The sequence below is a fragment of the Polyodon spathula genome, chromosome 5 (genome assembly GCF_017654505.1).
Source record: "Polyodon spathula isolate WHYD16114869_AA chromosome 5, ASM1765450v1, whole genome shotgun sequence".
NCBI classification, from domain to species: Eukaryota; Metazoa; Chordata; class Actinopteri; order Acipenseriformes; family Polyodontidae; genus Polyodon; species Polyodon spathula.
In genome coordinates this window covers 13152103-13172891 of record NC_054538.1, presented here as the reverse complement: position 1 = coordinate 13172891, position 20789 = coordinate 13152103, and the positions used below count along the sequence as shown (strand labels likewise).

Genomic DNA, 20789 nt, shown 5'->3' with positions numbered 1-20789 from the left:
ATGTTTCGATATTCTTGGAGAAAATGGAGGTACCCAATGTGCACAATGTTACACTAAGGTTATACCAACAGAAAACAATTTTAGAAAATAGCAGGGAGGCTGTGTTTTTCTTGCAGCCATGTGTACACTGTAAACTATTAATGTACAATTTAAATTGATTTATTATTTCTTTATTGTGTGCAGTATATGGAAGGTACTGTATGGTACCTATAGTTTGTAAGTGCAGCAAAATGAACTATGTTGTTTTGTATACTATTAAGTAGTTAAAAAGAAAGTGTGCTAAATCATTTCAGAGGTTTTCAGTATTGTCCCAACCCTAATATTTATTGTGTCCAATTCTCAAACACTGAGACATTTGAATCTGAGAATGAGCCACTATTTATTTTTTGAATTAGTTGCAGTTGCCAGGAAGCTTTCTTTTCTTTCTCCTATCAACAGAAGCAATTCCAAATAACCCATTTAAAAGAAAATATAAAGGCATAGGACCACAGTTCTGCTTAAAAACAAAACAAAACAAAATAATGATCTAATCTTTTGTCAAAACCCTTTCTAGATGGTCACAGCTGTGCACTGATTCCTTTTCATGTGGTGTTCTCCTGCGGATCCACGTGCAAACGTGTCTCACCGTCTAGGCTTTCCCTGTTATCAACTATTCACTGTGTTAGGTAGTTATATAAACCCCTATTGTGAATGCTTTGAAAATAATCTGTCAATAGCATTCTGTTGCATAGTGTATTGTATGTGGGCAATAGTAACCATAATCTTTATCAGAGAAGAGGCAGTCGTTTCTAGTAAAGCAGGAATGCACGATAGAAAATTACCGTCTCGAAGGTTGAGGTTACTAGCTGTATGTTCCTGTTATGTCTGCAGGAAAGGGACATTTAGAATTGCTTTCCTGTATAAATAAAAAGCTCTGAAAGTATTCTAAAATGAAAAATAACGAACATAAAATTAGTAAATGACTATAGGCCCACAAGTATCAATCCTGAATAGACTGGACTTTGTTTTATCTTTGCTAACTCCTGCACAATGAGGCTAATTATACCCAATAGCCATCTGCTACCTGGCTTCCTGCCACGTGCCCAGGACAGAGGATTGGGATGAGAAAGTGGCCATTCAGTCCATCGCTGAGGTACAGCTTTATTATTTGACAATACCAGAGAAAACACATGACTATGGAGTCACATTTTGCAAACAGACTTTATGTTTATTATCATTTTTATGTTTCGTCATTATCAAATAAAGAAAAGTGTTTTATATTTAAAGATGGCATCTGCATTTTAATAGAATTAAATTATTTGGACAAGAGTTGTATTTCAATTCAGACAAATAAATGTGTTTTATTCTTTTACTGCTGGGAAATATTCTTTTAAATAGGCTTTTAAAAGGCAAGACTTGACTGATACTAAAATAAACAAATCTGAGAAAGTGTAGCACATGAAATGGAAAGATGATATTTAAGGGGGGGGGGGTTGTTATCAGTATGAAATTGTAATTCATTTTTGGTTAAGGTAATTGTAATGACAATAGGGGACTAATGTCTGACTAATTCATGGCAGCAGAGGACAGTTTCAGAGGACTTTGTTATAAATTGGACAGGTACAAAAAAAGAAAGCAGGCACAAGCATGCAACAATTTCAATTTTCAGTTTGGTACAGTACAGGGACAAAAACCTTCATTCTTTGTTGAGACGTTTTGTTGATGTCGTACGCCCTGTGCATATGCATGATAACATCCTGGGCAGTCAGCCAATATCCTGTTCCACAGAAGGGGTGTGCCGATACTTTATTTTCCCAGTAATTACCTTTAAAATATGTGAAGTTGCTAGGCATTAATTAAATGGCATAAAAAAGTGCTAATTGCTCAACACAAAACAATGCTGCCCCTCTGTTTCCCTTGTTTACATAGTTATTGAGTATCAGTAACAATCTGACAGTATTATTTAACACCAAGCCTGTTGTGTTCAAATTAACAAAAATGTGATTTATATGTTATGAGTAGGGTCCTACGTTTTATGTGAAACTGTTTTTTTCAGTTGTAATTCAATTGCTAGCCCCTAGATGTCCCTGCAGCCACTCCAGTTATAGTAATCGAATTCACAATTAAGAAATCAACACATTACGCTTTGACTAATTAGAAAAATAATAGCTAATTATGATGAGTGTAAATGGTAATTGAATAAATTGATGCGTTAAAAGAAAGATCGAGAAACCTAAATAATGACCACATAAAAGCCCTTGCCAGCAATATGTGGGCAAATAATTTTCTGAAACAGACAAGCTGGTTGCAACCGTTAAAGCAATTGTTTAAACATTACCCAAGCAGAAAACTACGTTTTAAAGACTTCCTGACAGAAGCAATCCAACAAGAAGGCTGTACTTTACCCATAAAGTTGCCACCTGAGCCGTGCATAACACGATAATTCTGCTGCTGAATATCATTCCAAATACATCATTTTGTGGAAAAGGAAATGCACATTTCAGCAAACACTGTAGTGTTAAAGGACCTCCAAAATCGCTTAAAGATGTGCAAAGTTTAAAATCTCAACTCTCCCTAATTGCAACGCATGCCAAGGGACTGGTGGATTTGATTCAGTGGTTTGAAAGCCATGAAGTGAGAGTCAAACAAACATATAACAAAGTTGCAGAATTAATAAATACATACCGAGCAATGGCACAAGAGATACACACCACAGACGCCACAATAAACAAACCATGTGTAAAAACCTCCCATGATGTTTCTGAAAAACTGACTCATTATTACAACCTGGATCAATGCAAAAAGAAACCAAGTTTTTTTTCAACCAGCTCATAACTTTCTGATGGCAGTAAGGATGTTCGATCCACAACAAGTGTAGTTAGGATCTGGAAGCCCTCCCATTATATTCTATTCCAGGATTTGATGCTGACTGTAAATCAGAAATGGATAAATAATCTACCATATGCAAAAGAAAACGGCAGTCGAATGACTGAATGAATTTTCGATTAAAGCTGAAGAATTATTTCCAAATTTAACACGAAAGGCTAAAATTTGTTTGTCAGTTGTTACCAATTCTGTAGATGCTGAAAGAAGTGTTTCCTCATATGGCCAAGTTTTTACAGAACAATGTCAGTCTATGAAAGAAGGCTGAGTTAACCAACTGACTATGCTTAAGTTTAATAGCAACATTTAATGCATGGGAAATTTTCTTTCATGAAACTGTAAATGAAACATAATGTGCTGCTTGCTTGTTGTTGTTATTATTATTATTATTATTATTATTATTATTATTATTATTATTATTATTATTATTATTATTATTATTATTATATTATTATTATTTTATTTATTATTAAATTATAATAAAATATGTATGTTACAGTATTGATGTTATGATTTCAGTATTTTAGGTAAATTGTTCTGGGAATCAGTGCTGTTTTTTTAAATATTTTGTTGACAAATGATGTGTTCCTACTAGTAAACTGAAACATTTAAATGATTTTTTTACACATTAAGAAATAATGTTGATTAAGATGTATTGTTAATAAAGGGATGCATGCCTATTGTCTGGAGCTGCTGCTGCCAATGCCAGTGCGCGTTAATAGAATGACTAATTGAGATGATTAAAAGAATCGGGAGATTATTTATTAATCAACAAGTGGTTTCATTAAGCAGACTACATGAGCACCTTGCGGTGGGAGGAATGAAGAGCAGCCTAAGAAAGCAGGTCGGGTAAAACGCAGGACCCTATTTCTGAGCGATTTTTTTTTTGGTCCTTTTGATATGAAATCTTTTTTTTTTTTTTTTTTTTTCGTTTCCTTAGAAGTGCGTCATCTATGCAGTGAATTGTGGGATTGTAGTCCTTGGCAATTCGTTATGTCTGATTAAACACGACAAAGAAAAACATCCCATTTTATGCAGCGGCAACTTGAGTTAAATTTAACATAAGGTTACATTTACATGACGAATCGGTTGCATTTGCTAGTTTTGCAATGTATTTTCAATGTCAGTTTACGGCCTCGGTACAATAGTAAACATGTCAGCACTCCGGATGAGAGGAACATTCTCTCTCAAGTGGCTTTTAAAACACTCAGTGCACAAGTTCGTTGACTTTGATAGGTAGCGTAAAGGTGAGGTAAGGACAGCTTTTCTTGTTTTGAAATCAACACATTAATCAATAGGTGTGTTTTGATTTATTTAATACCTGCCGACCATATATTTCCTAAAGGTAAATACATTAGGTGTCGGTTATTAGCAACCCTGATAAAGACAACTTTCAGTTATTAACAGCATTTTCACAAAAAACAGTCCCATCGCATAGACTTTAATGTTAATGGATTTCGGATATTAGCAACCATTTGCCGCTTAATGACAAAAAATTTTTTACAATTCTTACGGTTAGGGCACACACACAAATTAATCGCGCACACGCATCACAGCATCTGTTCATATGTCAGTTTTCATAACGCAGCTGTACATTTATTGAGCCTGATTGTCATCTGTCATCATGTTTTCAAAACGTGTAGACCTTTCTAGCTAAACAAGTACTGGTAGCAGAAAAGTTTGGCATCTCAAAATCTGTTGTATCCCACACTTTGAAATTGACTACGAACCTGCACGCAAACATTTACAGCTTGAGATGGCGGATCATAAAAAAACAAACATTGGGCAACTGCTTCTTTTAAAACGATACTTCTGTATTAATTGTAAGTCCTGTATGCCAAGTGTGTTTACTGTTTAAGGATATTGATAGTACGTTGTTGTAGTACTATGTGTACAATACAGTACATTTTTTAGTTATACACATCTGTGTAGTATTAGTGAACAGTTGTTTGTTGTGATATTTGGTGTTTTTCTTCTTTATTTTTTAACACTGTAATGAACCAAGACGTATTTCAGTGCGCTGTTTCTACAACTATACACTTGAAAATGTGGCTTTTTGCTTAATAACAACGTTCAGTTAATAACAATGTTTGCTGGGAACCGAGACGGTTCTATTAAGCAGCATCTACAGTAATTGGAAAGTACAAGTATGGCACACCCCTGTTCGCCAGACCTGCATTCTGTTGGTGTGGACTGTGTCCATCAATTCCTCAGGCAGGCAGTGAATGGTGCATTAAATATTAGAAAGTCTAGGAGAATAACAAAGTAAAGTATATCATCACTCAGTTGAATTTTCGTGTGGATTCGAATAGGCTAATTTTTTGTTCAGCCACATCCTTTGGCAGTGATTGCAATTTCAGACAACAGACCATGCTGTAGGCAATAGGGAACAACCTGTCACATTTATAATTTAACTTAGTTTAGCTGTGAAAATGAATCGTGATGAGCTATCTCTGTTCACCTCAATGTCTTTACCATTTACAAATATAGTTATTGTTAAATTGGTGTGCGGTATTCTTGAAGTGGTTATAGATGCATTACCAGTTGAGACAAAGGGGCTGGTGAGGTCACACTCCACTCCATCCAGGGGCGCCAGAGCCAGAGTAGCTGTGGTCTCCCACTTTTAAAAGTGGAGGGACCATGCCCCCTTACTTTTTGACAAAATAAACATGTGCACACTAGCTCGCACCGCACCACTGTCAAAGTTTTGTATGTTTTTTATTAGGCTACTGTCGCTTTAATTATCTCTCTGGGCCCCGTCCCGTACAAACATGGGTAAATATTTCTTATTAGGCATCGTTATTATGTGTTAATTCAGTGGGGGTTCAGTAGCAGAGCAGAGAGCCCATTAATAATAATTAGAAAAGCATTCTTTACATTTTGGGAGGCTGTACCCATTGCTTGTATTTCTGAAATGTGTATGTATAGTAAGTAGGGCTGTATTTTTTTCCCTGGTAAAAAAAATTGCTTATTTCACAATATTTGATAGTATAAAAATAGGTATTTCAAGATATTTTACCATAAAATTAATGTTAAAGCAGAACAAAATTGTGTTGTCCACAAAATGATTATACATCAAGTGTGCCTAAATATTTAAATGCTTACCTGAAAAACAGCACATTGTAAAAATGTAATTTTTTTTTTTATGTTCACCTTGTAAATAAAGTAATACAAACAAATGTTATAAAAGTTCTTTAAAATAGGTATAGAAAAAAAGTTTATTTCAATGCGTGTGTTGCCCAGGCAGTAATGTAATTTACAGTTGATATCAATTTGTAAATGTTAGAAAATCTACATTATTTCTTTTATAATTTGATATTTAAGTTTCGGTTTAGTTTTCTTGACTATGAGGCCGCTGTGGGATACATCCCCCAGTTTAGTGGCAGGCAAACAGACAGACAAAGCTTTCAGTGTGCAGTCTTTACTTTTTTCCCCTGTTTTATTTAATATATAATTTGCCACAACAGTTTGGGACTGACAAACTGCTGGTTTAGACAATACCAAAAGTAGGCTTAATTCTTAAAACTTAATTACATGTCTTTGTAATTTAATGTGCAGAATTAAAATACAGTACTTGGGAATCTCTTTGTTAACACTCGTATTCGCTTTCTATTCGGGAAGGTCATTATAAATACAGTGCTCCCTCGCTATAAGACAGGTTTCAGGGGACATACAATATGAGCATGATAACCGAAGAGCACATTAGTGAAGCAAAAATGTAACTTTTCTGTGAATTAACCATGCATAAAGTACCATGCAATCAACGATATCTTTTTTACATAAAAAAAGGCCACATCCCCAGTCATGGACTATTTTAATTAGCAGTTTTTTAAACTATAAATAGACTGGCTAAACGGCGGTCAGGAGTTTAGTTCAAAGTGACAGACAAGCAAACCAAGTGCGAGAAGGAGATGGGGTTGGGAGTGGGAATGGGCTCGCCCCAGGTTTGGCTGCCGGAGCTGGGCTGAAGTGTCTCGTCTCCCAGAGAAAGCCGCAGCTCCTCTCGCAGCAAAAAGTAAATACATTAGGAAAGATAACCACGTAATAGGGCTAATGTTTATTTAGTTATAAAACTAATGCTGAATAAGATGTCTGTGTTACAAAGTGCCAGCGCAGCTTTTCTTCAGTTCAGATACTGTATCAAAGGGAAGAAACAGAAATGGAAGTTAGACTGAAGTTGTTATAGTTTGTATTTACTGTAGAAATACTGCATGAGTCACTAGTGTGGGGAATTGGGGGACATGCTGTAGGAGCGTTATAACCGAGAGCCTTATAGCGAGGGAGCACTGTATTACAAAATAGTCTGCATTGTAAATGTTTGTCACGTTACCATTTACTTTCCACTTCAGCGTAATTGTGTGCAGTTTAAAATGTTTACAACATCAAAAACATTAACCACTTTTCCCAAGATAAAACTGTAATAACTAACAATGATAAACTTTTTTTTATTTTTTATTAAAGCCAGCATGAAAATTATCCAAAGGGACTCTATAACTTTCTGTTGCTTTGCACTTTATGTAGACGCTTTCTTTACTTCCTTCATTTTTTGTTTTGCAAGTAAGAAATGTATCCATTTCAAACACTGAAAACGTTCAATCAGCCACTACTGCTGTTAGTAAAATGCCGCTGCGGTAATAAATAAAACAAAACTCATCAAAGTATGAGTAATGTGATTAGGGTACTATTTATGATTACCGCAGCATTAGGACTTCTAAAAAATGCAGAAACGCTGTGCTTCACTAATATGGCAAGTTGGAAACAGCAAAGACCTTGAGCAGCACAGAGCACTCTCCAGGCACAATTGCCAGACAGACACCTGCTTCACAGATATATCAGTGGAAATCCACCTGTACGCATGCGTGAATTCGATTGTGTGGAACATGTGGACGTGATAGATTCTGTGTGTGTTTTTGTTTTTTTTCTATACACAATGAAATAATTGTATACACTGTTTTAGAGAATATATAATACTGTTAAATTGTTATTTTCTTTTACTTTTTATTTTATTTGTGCATTTCTGAGTTATGCTAAGAAGTACCCCCAGGTGAAAATCCCTGATCTAGTGTATAGGGAAATAAAAAGGTTTGGCAACAAGACAAATGTATGGCAATTTTTTTTTTTTTCTGTTGTTAAAGCAGCCACTGGACTTTATGCAAGTACAGGCTCAGTCTCATTTTGTGATAATTCTGTATAACAAAATGCAGCAAGTTGCCTATTATGTCTTAGGTTGATTGATCAACACCTGTTAAACCATCTTTCTGTGCCAGGGCTTTTTTACATTTTAAACCCAAACATTTTGTTGTACTTTTTGTTGTACACGCTTTTGGAAAGGCTCCAGTGCCGTTGACTCCAGCTAGTGATCATATGTCCCTGTCCTGGTTAGACATCATTTACCTCAGATTAGGCCAACACATGCATCAAAGAGCATTACAAACCTTACTACCACTTACTAACAATTGTATTTAGCTGCATTTTCCACAACTTTTGTTTTTTCCATCTTATTTTCTCATGTGTAGGCTCAAGCGGCAGGCTCTCCTCGTTCCTCCCCCAGTCACGGTGCTAGTCGCCCAATGCCAATGCCAGTCCGCTCCACATCAGCTGGCTCCACCCCCACACACACCCCTCAGGACTCGCTGGCAGGAGTGGGGGGCGATGTGCAGGAAGCCTTCGCGCAGGGTGAGTGGTGACAGTTCAGTAGTGCATCCCGTCTGTATTAAAAGGGGTGTCTGGGAGCTTAATGCATGCAGTTATGAAAGTGATTTTAATGAGATGTACCGGTAGTTTGACTTTATGGCAGACAAGGAGTTTTTGTAATGAGGGGCTACCAAAGGCCTATATTCGTTGACATTAGCAAGATGGGTATGTAACCTTTTTTTTTTTTTTTTTTTTTTTTCAAATTAGTATATTTTTAATATTAATGTCATTTTAAAAGGTTAAACAGAATATGATGAGATTTTATTTTATTTTTCCAGTATTTATAGGACAGAGAAGTTTTATGTGAGGTTAAAGACTCCAACACGCAGAGTAAATTGACAGACTTGTGTTTCGAGATAACAAAGTTATAGCCCTTTTAGGAACATTTCCTGTCTGTGTATGAGAACGTTATTCTTAATCACATCCATATAAGATTCTTTGATTTTAATGGCCTGTCAATGAAATGCTGTAAGAATCTGGCTTTAAAATGGACTGTTCACCTTTGGGGCATAAATTATAATCAATCAAGGCGACAGAGGCCTAATAAAACTTGCTGTTTTAAGCTTAAAGGAAATTTAGAACAAGGTGATTTAAACATTAGCCGGTATGAGGCACAGTTTTTTTTTGAGCCTTGTTATTTGTTACTGGAGGGTTGTCCAATGGATGACTCTTCCATATATGTCTCAATTGAAGGTTTTTAATGGGTTTGAAAGTCTGGAGGAACAACCTGTAGTCTTAGGTTGAATCATGTACAGTCAACAGTCAAAATACTTGCACTGAAGCTGTTTCATAGTGTGGTTACTACTGTTTAGTCAGCTCTTTTAGTGCGGTTTTCAGCCAAAAAGGTTCAACTGCAGTGTTGGTTTCTCAGTAGGAGGGATTCTCCCCTTTTAATCGTTTTGAACACTTAAACACAGCAGTCATTTTCATTTTCATTTTCATTGTTCAGTGTATTTATAATAATATTTATAATTGTCATGCAAAAAATCTCTTTCTATGTTCTGGTTTAATGCACAGGAGGCCGGAGGAACCTTCGCAATGACTTGTTAGTGGCAGCTGATTCTATCACAAACACCATGTCCTCCTTGGTGAAAGAACTTCATTCAGGTAGGACAGTGTTAATAATCAGTGTTGTTGTTAAACATGCTGTTGAACTGGAGATCACTCGAGGCAAATGAAAAGCTGGAAAAACATGATCAACGTTCATAGAGTTCTGTAGTTATTCCACACATTAGGATGATGGAATAACCATTGAGTTCCGCGAAGGGATCAGGTGGGTTGTTTACAGCAGTACTCAGGAGTGAAAATTAATATAAAGTTCATAGAGTATTTTATTTATATAACTAGTGCAGTGCATGGAAGTTAAATTCCTTGAATGAGTCTGAAATAGTTCCATTAAAATAAAAACAATTCCATGCCATGTCCAAAGTGAATTAGCAACATGAATACACTGAAAACAAGTCCATCCTATTAGTCCGAATTGCCAACCTGTATGAACTGTATAACATAAATACATGTTGGTATTTAATCCAGTGCATGCTGTTAAATTTTTTTTTTTTTTTACCTAAATTACATTTTGTTTAAATGAATAGCATACTATTTTGCAAATAATTGTGCTTTTATTGGTTTTTACATTAAAGTGGTCAACTTGACATTTCTAATTGTACTCCTGATTGATACACCTGCAAAACTGTGAAACTTTACTGAAATACAAATTGAATTAAAAAAAACAACAAGGGCTCCCTAGTGGCGCATTTGGTAAAGGCGGTCTGCGTGGAGTGCAGGATATGCCCTATAGACCTGGAGGTCAGCAGTTCAAGTCCAGGCTATTCCACTGCTGACTGTGGATGGGAGTTCCCAGGGGGTGAGGCACAATTGGCCAAGCACCGTCTGGGGGAGGAGGGCTTAGGTCAGCCAGGGTGTCCTCTTCTCACCGTGCACCAGTGACCCCTATAGACTGGCCGGGTGCCTGCAGGCTTGCCTGTAAGCTGCCCAGAGCTGCGTTGTCCTCCAACGCTGTAGCTCTGGGTTGGCTGCATTGCAGGCCTGCAGAGTGAAAAGAAGCAGTCGGCTGTTTCGGAGGACAGCGTGTGTTCATCTTCACGTCTCCCGAGTCAGTGTGGGGGTGGTAGCAGTGAGCTGGGTGTAAAATACAATTGGCTATTTCAAATTGAGGGAAAAAAACAAGGTAAATTAATTGGCGACTACTAAAATTAAACAAAAAAAAAAAAAAAAACAGGGAGGCATAATGGCACAAATTAGGTAGTTGAACTGTGTTTTCAAAAAATGTACAGTACATGTGTAGCGCATACCATTTTTACATGTTAAAAGTACAGTGCAGGTATATGTAGTGAACATCATGGATTGTGTTGTATTCTTTTGGCTTTTAGATGAAGGTGGTGAAGATGAGGAGGATGGGAAGATGCAGAATGGAAAAGACCGAGGCAAGTCTCAGCTCATCTGATGTTGTTTCTAAAAGGGAATTGGCAAGACCTATAGACCCCGTTCACACTACTGTGCTGGCCCAGAGATGCCTCAGATTTAGGTTTGCAACCCCGTTCACATTTGCAGTTTAAGGCGCCTTTGCGCGTTCACATATGTGACTGAAAAGCAGCCCTAAAATGTGGTGACTTGCTTGTTTTTTTGGGGTTTTTTTATGAAACGATAGCCTGCACTCAGAATTGAAGAGCTACCGGGATATACAGTAATCCTTGATTTGTAGCTGATGTCTCCTATTAATATACAGTAATCCCTCGCCAACCGTGGGGGTTACGTTCTTGAAAACCCCCGCGGTTGGCAAAACCGCAGTTGGTAAATACTAGATCTTACGGGAAAATAAAGGGTTAGGTTCTCCACGGCCGCGGTTACACTTATCAAAGCCTGTCTAAGTTGCATTTTCCTTCACTAAATACAAATGAAAAACACAGTAATATAAAAACAATGCAAATACTATAACATACTGGGTAATGTAACATGTAAAAAGTAATCAAATTATAACATAATAATATAGTAATGTTTTATTTACCTTGAATCCTTAGAGTTGAAGGCCAGGGTGTTGTTGACTGGTGACAATTACGCTAAGTTAACATGGAGCAACAAGAACACATCCGCATACTACTATGACTAGTACACGAGACAAAGCGAGAGATGATGCTGGTACTTGGTACTGGGAGATGCTGGCGAGATGGGAGCGCGGAAGAATACACACAACGGCGCAGAAGCAAATGCAGATGCATCATATGTTTCCGTGCAAAACTGCGTATACAGAAATCTATACTCCGCAGTTGGCAAATTGGTATTCAAAAGGAAAACCGCGTATACAGGAATTCCGCGGTTGGCAAGTACACTGTTGTAGAGGGATTACTGTATATTTCTTTCAATGCAGCACAGTAACAATTTTATATATTTAAAAAAAAAAACATACATTATTGACTTACTGTTATGGTGTATAAAGGGTTGACGGTCTGAGCTTACCCCCACCCACAATCACATTATTCTTGTAAGAACACAGAGTTGTGTTTTTTTTTTTTTTTGTAACGGATATTTCACAGACTACAAATGATTGTCACTGACTGACATTCACAAGACAAGCTCACAACTGACCACCTAATACTAGTACTACCGCTCCCTCCTAAGGAAAGACACGGCATTAAATACATGACACATGTTTTTTCTCATTTGTACATATTTGTTTACAAACACAATCGTTAAACTATTCTGTTGTTTACTCGTTATTATTATTAGGCTTAAGCTGTCTTGGGAAGCCTATTGTTACTGTAAAGATTATTATTATTATTTATTTTTAGTTATTTTTATAATTTTTTCTCACAAAACTGTTTCTGTTTGCCTGCAGTGTAACCACTCAACATAAAATCAACATGGCTGGTGTCATCACGTGTAGATTACAGTTCAGATGCAAAGAAAAATTGCACTCCTGTGTCTACCAACATGGCAGCCTGGCACATTTTTCAAAATATTCTGGGGAACCAGTAAACCGATTGATCTGAAACTTTGCATATGTCATGCACCAAACCTGCTTCGACTTGGCGAAGCAGAAGTTGCTGCAATAACTTTTACTGTCAAAATGGCTGCCACCAAATTCGCCAAAACGCATCCAAACATCAAACCGCTTAACCTGCTAACTCCTAACTCGGAAGGTGTCATCCTGGAGACAATGGAATTCAAATATGACAAAAAGATGTTCTTTTGTAAAACAAGATGCTCGCCAGGCCTATGTTATCTTCTTAAATTTAAAACTGCTTCAGTTGAAAAATGGTTTATATGATTAACTCCAAAGTTGACAAGCATCATACCTTTGTCAATACAATTGACTTTTTCAAAAATGGTGTTTGTGTGTAAAGCAAGATGGTCGCCTGACACATTTCCTTAAAATCCTTTCAAAATCTTCGGTCAAATGTAAAACTAGCTTATAACTCCTTACAAAGTGCAGATAGGTTAATGGTTGCTATGGAACACATATAAGAAACCATATGCGCTCCATCCAAAAATGACTGCCTGCGACCTTTTACTCTCCTTAAGTTAAAATGTAAAACTAGCTTGTAACTCCTTACAGAGTATGTATAGGTTAGTGGTTACTATAGAACACAGATAGGGACCCATATATGCTCTATCCAAAAATCACCATCCCTGTGACCTTTGAAAATTAGCTTATAACTCCTTACAGTTTGTACATAAGGTCATGGTTACACATGGTGTTTAAAGTTATAAAGCATTGTGAGATAATGAACTAATACAGTATTTTGAATTGAAACTGCTCCATAAAACTCATCTGTTGCTGACACTTGTGCTGCAGTGCTACAGCTTGCCAAAATATCCAACTGGTACTGAGCTTGGAAGCCATAAAACTGCCTGACACTTTCAGTTATCATTGTCATTATTATTATCTAGTCCCTAAACATTACCAGTAAAGACACTTTGCTCAACAACATGCACGATACATAGTAAACACTAATGCAGTCAGCGGTCGGATATCTGTTATCCAGACATGTTTTACTGCCCTTGTATTAAGAATAAAATCAATCCCAATTTTATATCTATACTGTGTGTGTGTGTCTACATATATATAACAAATTAATGCACTTGCCCATCACACACGATTTCCGACTCACCAGTTTTCTGATACAATTGTTTTCAGTGTTACAATTGATCTGAATATCTGTCACAGCCTGGGTTTCTTTTTTATTTATTTTTTTAATTCTCTCTAATACCAAATCTGTCTATCTTATATTGTGCAGTTACACCACGCACAGTTGTGTGTGTGCATTTTCATTTGCAAGTGAACTGTGACATTAGGGCCATATCAAGCACTACATTCTGCAGCTTTGAATACTGACTTCGAATACTGTTTTAATTCTGGAAACATTTATTTATTTATTTATTTTTACACCTTTTGCTAAATTGCATTACCTTTTATGTTTCACGAAGTTCTATGCATGGGTAACATTTTGCTGTTGGGTCGTTAACGGGGAATTTTACATACTGCTACAGTCCGTCCGGTTTTAAAAGTATGCACTGTTTTACAGTTCATTTGTCAAGTCGTCTCTTTTGGCAAGTGATATTTTCAGAATCCTGTCGTTCTGAATTAATATGCTACTTCTGATAAAACAAATATAATACTGTACTAACAAAACCAATACAGTACATCTAAATGGAAGCCTACTTATTTTAAAACACAGTCCTTTCAGGTATGTATTTTTGATAGTGGCCGTTTTTCAGTGAACACAAAAAGATGCAACAGTTGGAACAGGCCAAAATATAATAATCAGATATGCATCACACGTGTTTAACTGTCACTGAACTTTATAGTGTTGGATATGTGAATGCTGACTGTAATCACAGTAACAGGCATTGAAATATCACAGTGCGGGTCTCACCCTCACATGGCGCATCAACGATCTTAATATTTCTGGAATGGAACAGTTTTTTTTGTGTGTGTGTGTAAAAGCAAGCATCTATGAAATTATGTAGTTATGTATATCGTTGCGTGCGAAATAAACAATGGTAGCTGAATGTGCCAAGTTGCCAGCATTATTGAGAATCATAATCCTGTTTTTCTATTTATCGCTTACTTACTAAATAACAGGAAGGTCATCGTGAGAAGTTAAGCATAATTGTGAATGTACTGCAGCTCGTGTATTATGTGAAAGAAACAACCTGAGTGTTAACCCACTGAAATTTTTTTTTCATTTTATTTAATATTTTTATAATTAAACTTGTATGATTTAGAAATAATTGCCGTTCAGTACTGACACACTACCGTCTTGGGTAGCAGAGAATTCAGCTTTCTATTTACCTTTCACGCGTGTGACAGTATGGGAGTGTCTAGTGAGGTATGCAACCACATTGTTCATGTGATACAAAAAGGCCGACCATAGTAAAGGCCGGTAAGGATTACAGGCCCTGGGCGACACTGACATGGCGGCCTGAATCTGGACCGGCCCTGGGCTGCCTTCTTTTTTGGAGCGTTCACATGTGAGAAAATTACAAGGGTAACCGGGGTCCTTGTAGTGTTCAGTGAATGTAACCCTCCCTGTGAGAGGAGCATGTGTGTGTTCGTAAATCTGTGGCGCCACCAGTGATACGGATAGCCCTGGTGTGGAAAATCTAACCACCCTTCACTTTTAATTTGGCTTATTTGAACCTTCACTAAGAAATGTTCTATATAAAAGTAAGTCCTACCTTAATGTAACATACCATCCATAATATTGTTTTTTATTCACATAACCAATATGTATTTTTTCCACATTACAGGTTAAGTGAGAAGAAACAAAACTAAACAATCCAAGTAAGTACGGTAGTGCATTAGTTTTTGTCTGTGTATATTAATTACAGAGATGTGATTTCACAGCATACCAAAATATCCTAAAGAGCAATTCAATTGTATGTTTGGGCGGATAAACACACACACGCACACACACACACACACACACGCACACACACACACATACACACATTTTAAATGTCAATAAAATAAAGTATAGCGATTTGAAATGAGCATATGTGACAGGTGGCTTTCCGTGCGCAGGTGTAGTTGGTGCAGTGCTTAGGAATAACACACACAAGACAGTGAAAGTTCAATAAAACAGCTCGTTTATTTGGCTGGGTTGCGTGTCAGCAACACTTACATAATAAGCACGGGCGCTACACAGCAATGTGTATAGCTCTGTGCAAAACAAGGGTTTCAGTCACAAAACAATGAGACACTAATACAACACAGACACGGCCACTTCTGTAGATAGTGAGTGCTCTTGTGCAGGTGTGGTGGAACACAACAGTTCCTGAAATAGTAGTGCAGTGTAGTCCGGGTTTGTTGCTGGCTTGTAGCGACAGCTCCCAGTTAGTGTTTAGCCATCTAACAGTGAAATTACAAAACAGAACAACAAAACAAACAAAACATGAAACACTCACGATAATAAATTACTTCCGTCTCCTATACAGGTCTTTTCAGTAACCACATCAAGGGAACAGATTACATCATCACAGCCCCTATTACACCTTCAGTCACGTCCCTACTCCAAGTAATTTCTAGTGCCAAAGTGGGATGGTTGCCTCAGACTGATCCACGACATCAAACAGGTCAACATGCTGTTGCAGTCAATCAGGCCAGGCAACTAGTTCACCACGGTGGACCTCAAAGACACCTATTTCCACATCCCCATAAAGTCAGCCCACAGGAAGCACCTGTGGTTTGCCTTTCAGGGAACAGCATACAAGTTCCATGTCTTGCCATTTGGCCTTTCCCTAGCTCCCTGATCCTTCTCAAAGTTCATTGAAGCTATCCTGTTCCCATTGGGACTCAAAGGCATCAGAGTGCCCAATTATCTGGACGACTGGCTCATTTGTGCCTAGTCTTCAGCACAGGCAGAAGCCCACATGGAACGCTAGGAGTGTGCTTGGACTCTTGGTCCATGCTGTCCACTCTGTCGGACAGCAGAGTGTAGAGAATAGCCGCATGTTTGGAGCTCTTTCAGCTCAACAGAATGCTCACGGTAGTGACATTCCAGAAGCCAGGGCTTTGTGGCAGTAGCTTTCCAGACCCTTCCACTGGGTCTCCTGTATGCCCCCTTCTGCAGGCCTGGTTCAACAGCAGGGTTTTTCATTCCGTGTTGAACCACGACTGCCTATTGACAGTGTCTCATCACTGTCTAAAGGCACTCTCTTGGTGGAAACAGCCGGCCAAATCTACACCTCGGCATAGCACTGAGCAGTGTCACGAGAGGCCTGGGCTGGGGCGCTGTATGGAATAGCAGGAATGCGCATGGTGTCAACTTTTATTTTATTTATATAATTTATAAAGTGCATCAGATCACAAAGTGATTTCAGAGCGCTGTACAATGTCCTAAACACAGTCTTACATATCAGCCTGTCTAGAAATGATGCAACACATATAAAATTAAATATTAAATAAAATAAGCATAAACGTACACACAGCAGAGATAAAGATATCGAATTAGAACTCAATAGACTTCCAGATTTAGCGCAATTTACTAACAAAAATATTTTTTGTTTTTTTTCTGAATGGAATAATCTCTGAGGTGAGGCGGAGTTCAGCTGGAAGAGCGTTCCAGATCCTTGGACCAATGACTGAGAATGCTCGGACACCAAACAGTTTTAATTTAAAACATGGCTGGCGAAAGATCATAGTATTTGAAGACCTCAGATTCCTGTTTGGGTTGTAAATCTGCAGTTTTTCAGCTAAATATTTTGGCCGTTGTTGGTAGAGAGCTTTGTGGATTAGACAAAGTAATTTAAACTGGGCTCGTAGTTTGACTGGGAGCCAGTGTAAATCAAGCAATATCTGGGAAGTATGGCCTCTGATACAGACCATTCAAGAGTCTAGCTGAGGCATGATGCTCTGGAGCAGCCTAGTCCTGCACCACGGCAATCCCTCATAGTCAAGACGAGCGGTCACCAGAGCATTCAGGACAGTAGCACAATCTCTGACAGACAAAAATGGTTTGATGTTTTTTATTATACGCAGATGAAAAAAGCAGGTTTTCACTACATGCCTCATCTGCGGAATAAATGACAGAGAATTATCCACCACTATGCCTAGACTCCTGACTGTGTTACAAGTAGAGGGTGAGTTCCATTAATGGTAAGCGTAGATGCCAGATCAGCAAGTTTGGATTCTGATCCAACTAGTAAGAACTCGGTTTTGTCTGGGTTGAGTTTAAGCCAGTTTGCAGACATCTAGCCAGTAATGTCGTGTAGACAGGCAGACAAAATATTAAAATCCTGTTCATTACATGTTTCCAAATATAACTGTGTCATCAGCATACTGATGAAAAGAAAGGCCATGAGCTTTAATCAGGTCTCCCAGTGGCTGCACATAAATGTTAAAGAGTAGTGGAGACAGTATAGACCCCTGAGGGACTCCACAAGAGACTGGACAGGCTGAAGAGGAATAGGGCCCCATTGTTATTTTTTGAGAGCGATTAGTTCAAAATGATTTAATCCAATCAAGTACAGTTCCACAGATGCCCACATCTCGCTCTGTCCTCTGCAACAAAAGATCATGGTCTGTAGTATCGGAAGCTGCTGAGAGGTCTAACGGGATCAAAAGAGCTGATCCTCCTTTGTCCAGCAAGTGAAGTAAATCCTCAACCACACACAGTGTAGCTGTCTCTGTACTATGAAGGGGGCGGTGAACAGGTCTAACCTTTAGGTGTCTGTTGGTCTTTCTCTTCAAATTTTATAACAGTAGCTCAGCAGTTAAGTGCTTTTAGAACACTTGTTTTCCTGTGCATTGACCCTTTAATGGGAGAAGAGCACCACTTATAATCAACACAGGTTTTAATCATTTTATAATTCTAGCATCAGATAACTGTATAAGAAGGAAATAGAAAAATATAAATAAGGATACAGAGAGAAATGGTAAAGACGAAATGATGAAACGACAGCCAGTGTCCTTTCCCGATGCCCTTACACGATTGCCGCTCACACCGGCAGGGAACATGAATCCGTAGCAATCTTTAATCAGAGGCAGTAGAAACAGGTGTGTGATGGACACAGATGAAAACAATAAAAAATATTTGTGTGATTATGTGAACCTTCCCAGCACCTGTGGCACCGCAAAACTAATTCACCACTATGTTTCCAGTAATCATGCAGCCAATTTTCACACTTCTCCTTTCATTAAAAGGCCAGTTCTTACAGCTGGGGTGGCCAGAGTTTAACCTGTTCCAGATTGTTTAACAGAACCAATTAAACCTCCAGACCCTGAAGTAGTTCATTATCTGATTTTACCTGTGAATCGTGGAGTGGAATGATCCTCCAGAACCATGATTGGACACCCCTGTCAGAGTTTTTACCACTCCACAATGTCACCCACGACAGACTGTCACAAGGAGACTAAAGCTTCTCGCACTATGAACATTTAAACCACAGGGAAAGATCTTGCCCCTGGTGTTCATTGATGTCTTTAATACTGCTGAAGGAACTATTTTTAATACAGTCAGCTAAACTTTTGTTTTCTGGATCTAATGGAAGCCTCAGGGTCTCGGGTTCAGACACATTCAGGATTAATGAATACTTGAATTAACTGAAACGATGTTAACCATACAGTACCAGAGCGCAATGGGACCTGAATATAATGCTTTTGTTAGCGTGTAGCTTTACTGTCATAGTGCTTGGAAGTGAAAAGACCATGGGGTTTAATCTAAGAGTCTAAGCAGACAAGAGAACAGTTGTAAACAAATGCTGTAATATTTCTTGCTTTTTTTTCTCTGTCTATAGGCACAGTGACCTGTACAAAGCAACCAATCACATTGCAGACGTACCCTCATCCTTGTGGACAGGCACACCATTCAATCAGTGAAGACACTGTCATGTGGCTGAAAGAACGGAAACAGCTGACAGCTGAAGAAATTTGTCTGTTTTGTCAGTTGAAGGGCTGTCACGCAAAGACGTTTTCCTTTCAATAGCAGTTACACATGTAGTATTTTTACATTTCCTCATTAAAATGTACACTTGAGGCCTGATTTTCAAAGCTGAGTACTTAGATTTAATAAAGCTCCATTAATGAAGCTCTGGAAATACTTCAACAATTTAACTGAACTAAACAAAGGATTACATGCATTTTGAAATACAAATGCCAATCAGATTCATACTAAATTGATTAGAGTAAATTTATTGAAAGTTCCCTTTTTGAAAATCAGACCCTCAGTATGTATAGACTTCACTTACTACTGAAGCAGTAGTAGGCTTCTGCTGTCTTTTCCTATTATTGCTGTACTGATCTGTGGCCCTTTTGCTATGAGTAAATGGTTTTGAGTTTTTAATTTGGTGTTGCCAAAATTATAGATAGCATTGAAGAGTACACTGAAGATGCACTAAGGATCTATGCACAAATGTACAAATCAATATTAGAATTAATTCCAAGCAAAATGAAAGAAATCTGTACATTTGCATGAAGCTACACCATAACTGATGGGATGCAATTGAAGTTCCAGAGGGGTTCCTACTGTACCTGTTGTTTTAATTTCATGACCGCGGTTTAGTCTGGTTGTTATCTCACTAGCCGAAGAATTAGGATCGTCACCCTGTAGTCAGGTTTGAAAATCTGTCTTTTTAAAAAAGATGTCTCTCAATCTTAACTTGTGTGTTTCTGCACTGGATAATATTGGATTATCGTCCATGATTGTTCTAAGTTTTAATTGGATTATAAATATTGTGGTTAAAATAAGCTTTCTTTGTAATCTAACTCTTTCCACAAAGGTATAGAAGTAGTTTTGAATGCTTGAAAACAGTAAAATAAAAAAAAAGCTCACCAAAAATATTTATTTATCATTCTGCAGGAAAAAAAGGGGGGGGGGGGGGGGGGGGGGGGTTCGCCTGGGGGTGAACCCCGCGAAGTTGAGAGAGAGAGAGAGAGAGAGAGAGAGAGAGAGAGAGAGAGAGAGAGAGAGAGAGAGAGAGAGAGAGAGAGAGAGAGAGAGAGAGAGAGAGAGAGAGAGAGAGAGAGAGAGAGAGAGAGAGAGAGAGAGAGAGAGAGAGAGAGAGAGAGAGAGAGAGAGGTAGGTTCCTAGCAGCTCAGAGGTTTTGAATTAAAATAATTGGAAGAAAGCCATCTGAAATATTAGTGTTACAGGTTATATAATGTGCTCAGGGACATAATTGTTATTGTTCCTGAAACCTGTAGCACTAGTTTTATGTTGAACATATACTGAGAGGGACTATTTTGTCAAATTATGCAAACAGTTGGAAAGGTA

At 38.0% G+C, this 20789-nt stretch overlaps 1 protein-coding gene across 7 annotated transcripts in view; it reads left to right on the top strand.

The window, feature by feature from the left end:
• LOC121315582 (dystrobrevin beta) overlaps positions 1 to 20383 on the top strand; it is a 128992-nt gene extending 108609 nt beyond the window's left edge. For 6 of the 7 annotated variants that reach the window (XM_041249806.1, XM_041249805.1, XM_041249801.1 and 3 more), the window contains 4 exons: positions 8379 to 8538; positions 9574 to 9663; positions 10947 to 11000; positions 11595 to 12198. In XM_041249806.1, coding sequence (XP_041105740.1) covers positions 8379 to 8538; positions 9574 to 9663; positions 10947 to 11000; positions 11595 to 11683 — 393 coding nt within the window. In that variant the 3' untranslated portion in view covers positions 11684 to 12198. Of the gene's footprint in view, positions 1 to 8378; positions 8539 to 9573; positions 9664 to 10946; positions 11001 to 11594; positions 12199 to 15327; positions 15362 to 19314 lie in introns of those variants that run through there. The other variant, XM_041249804.1, reaches the window with a different exon arrangement.
• Positions 20384 to 20789: the final 406 nt, after the last annotated feature.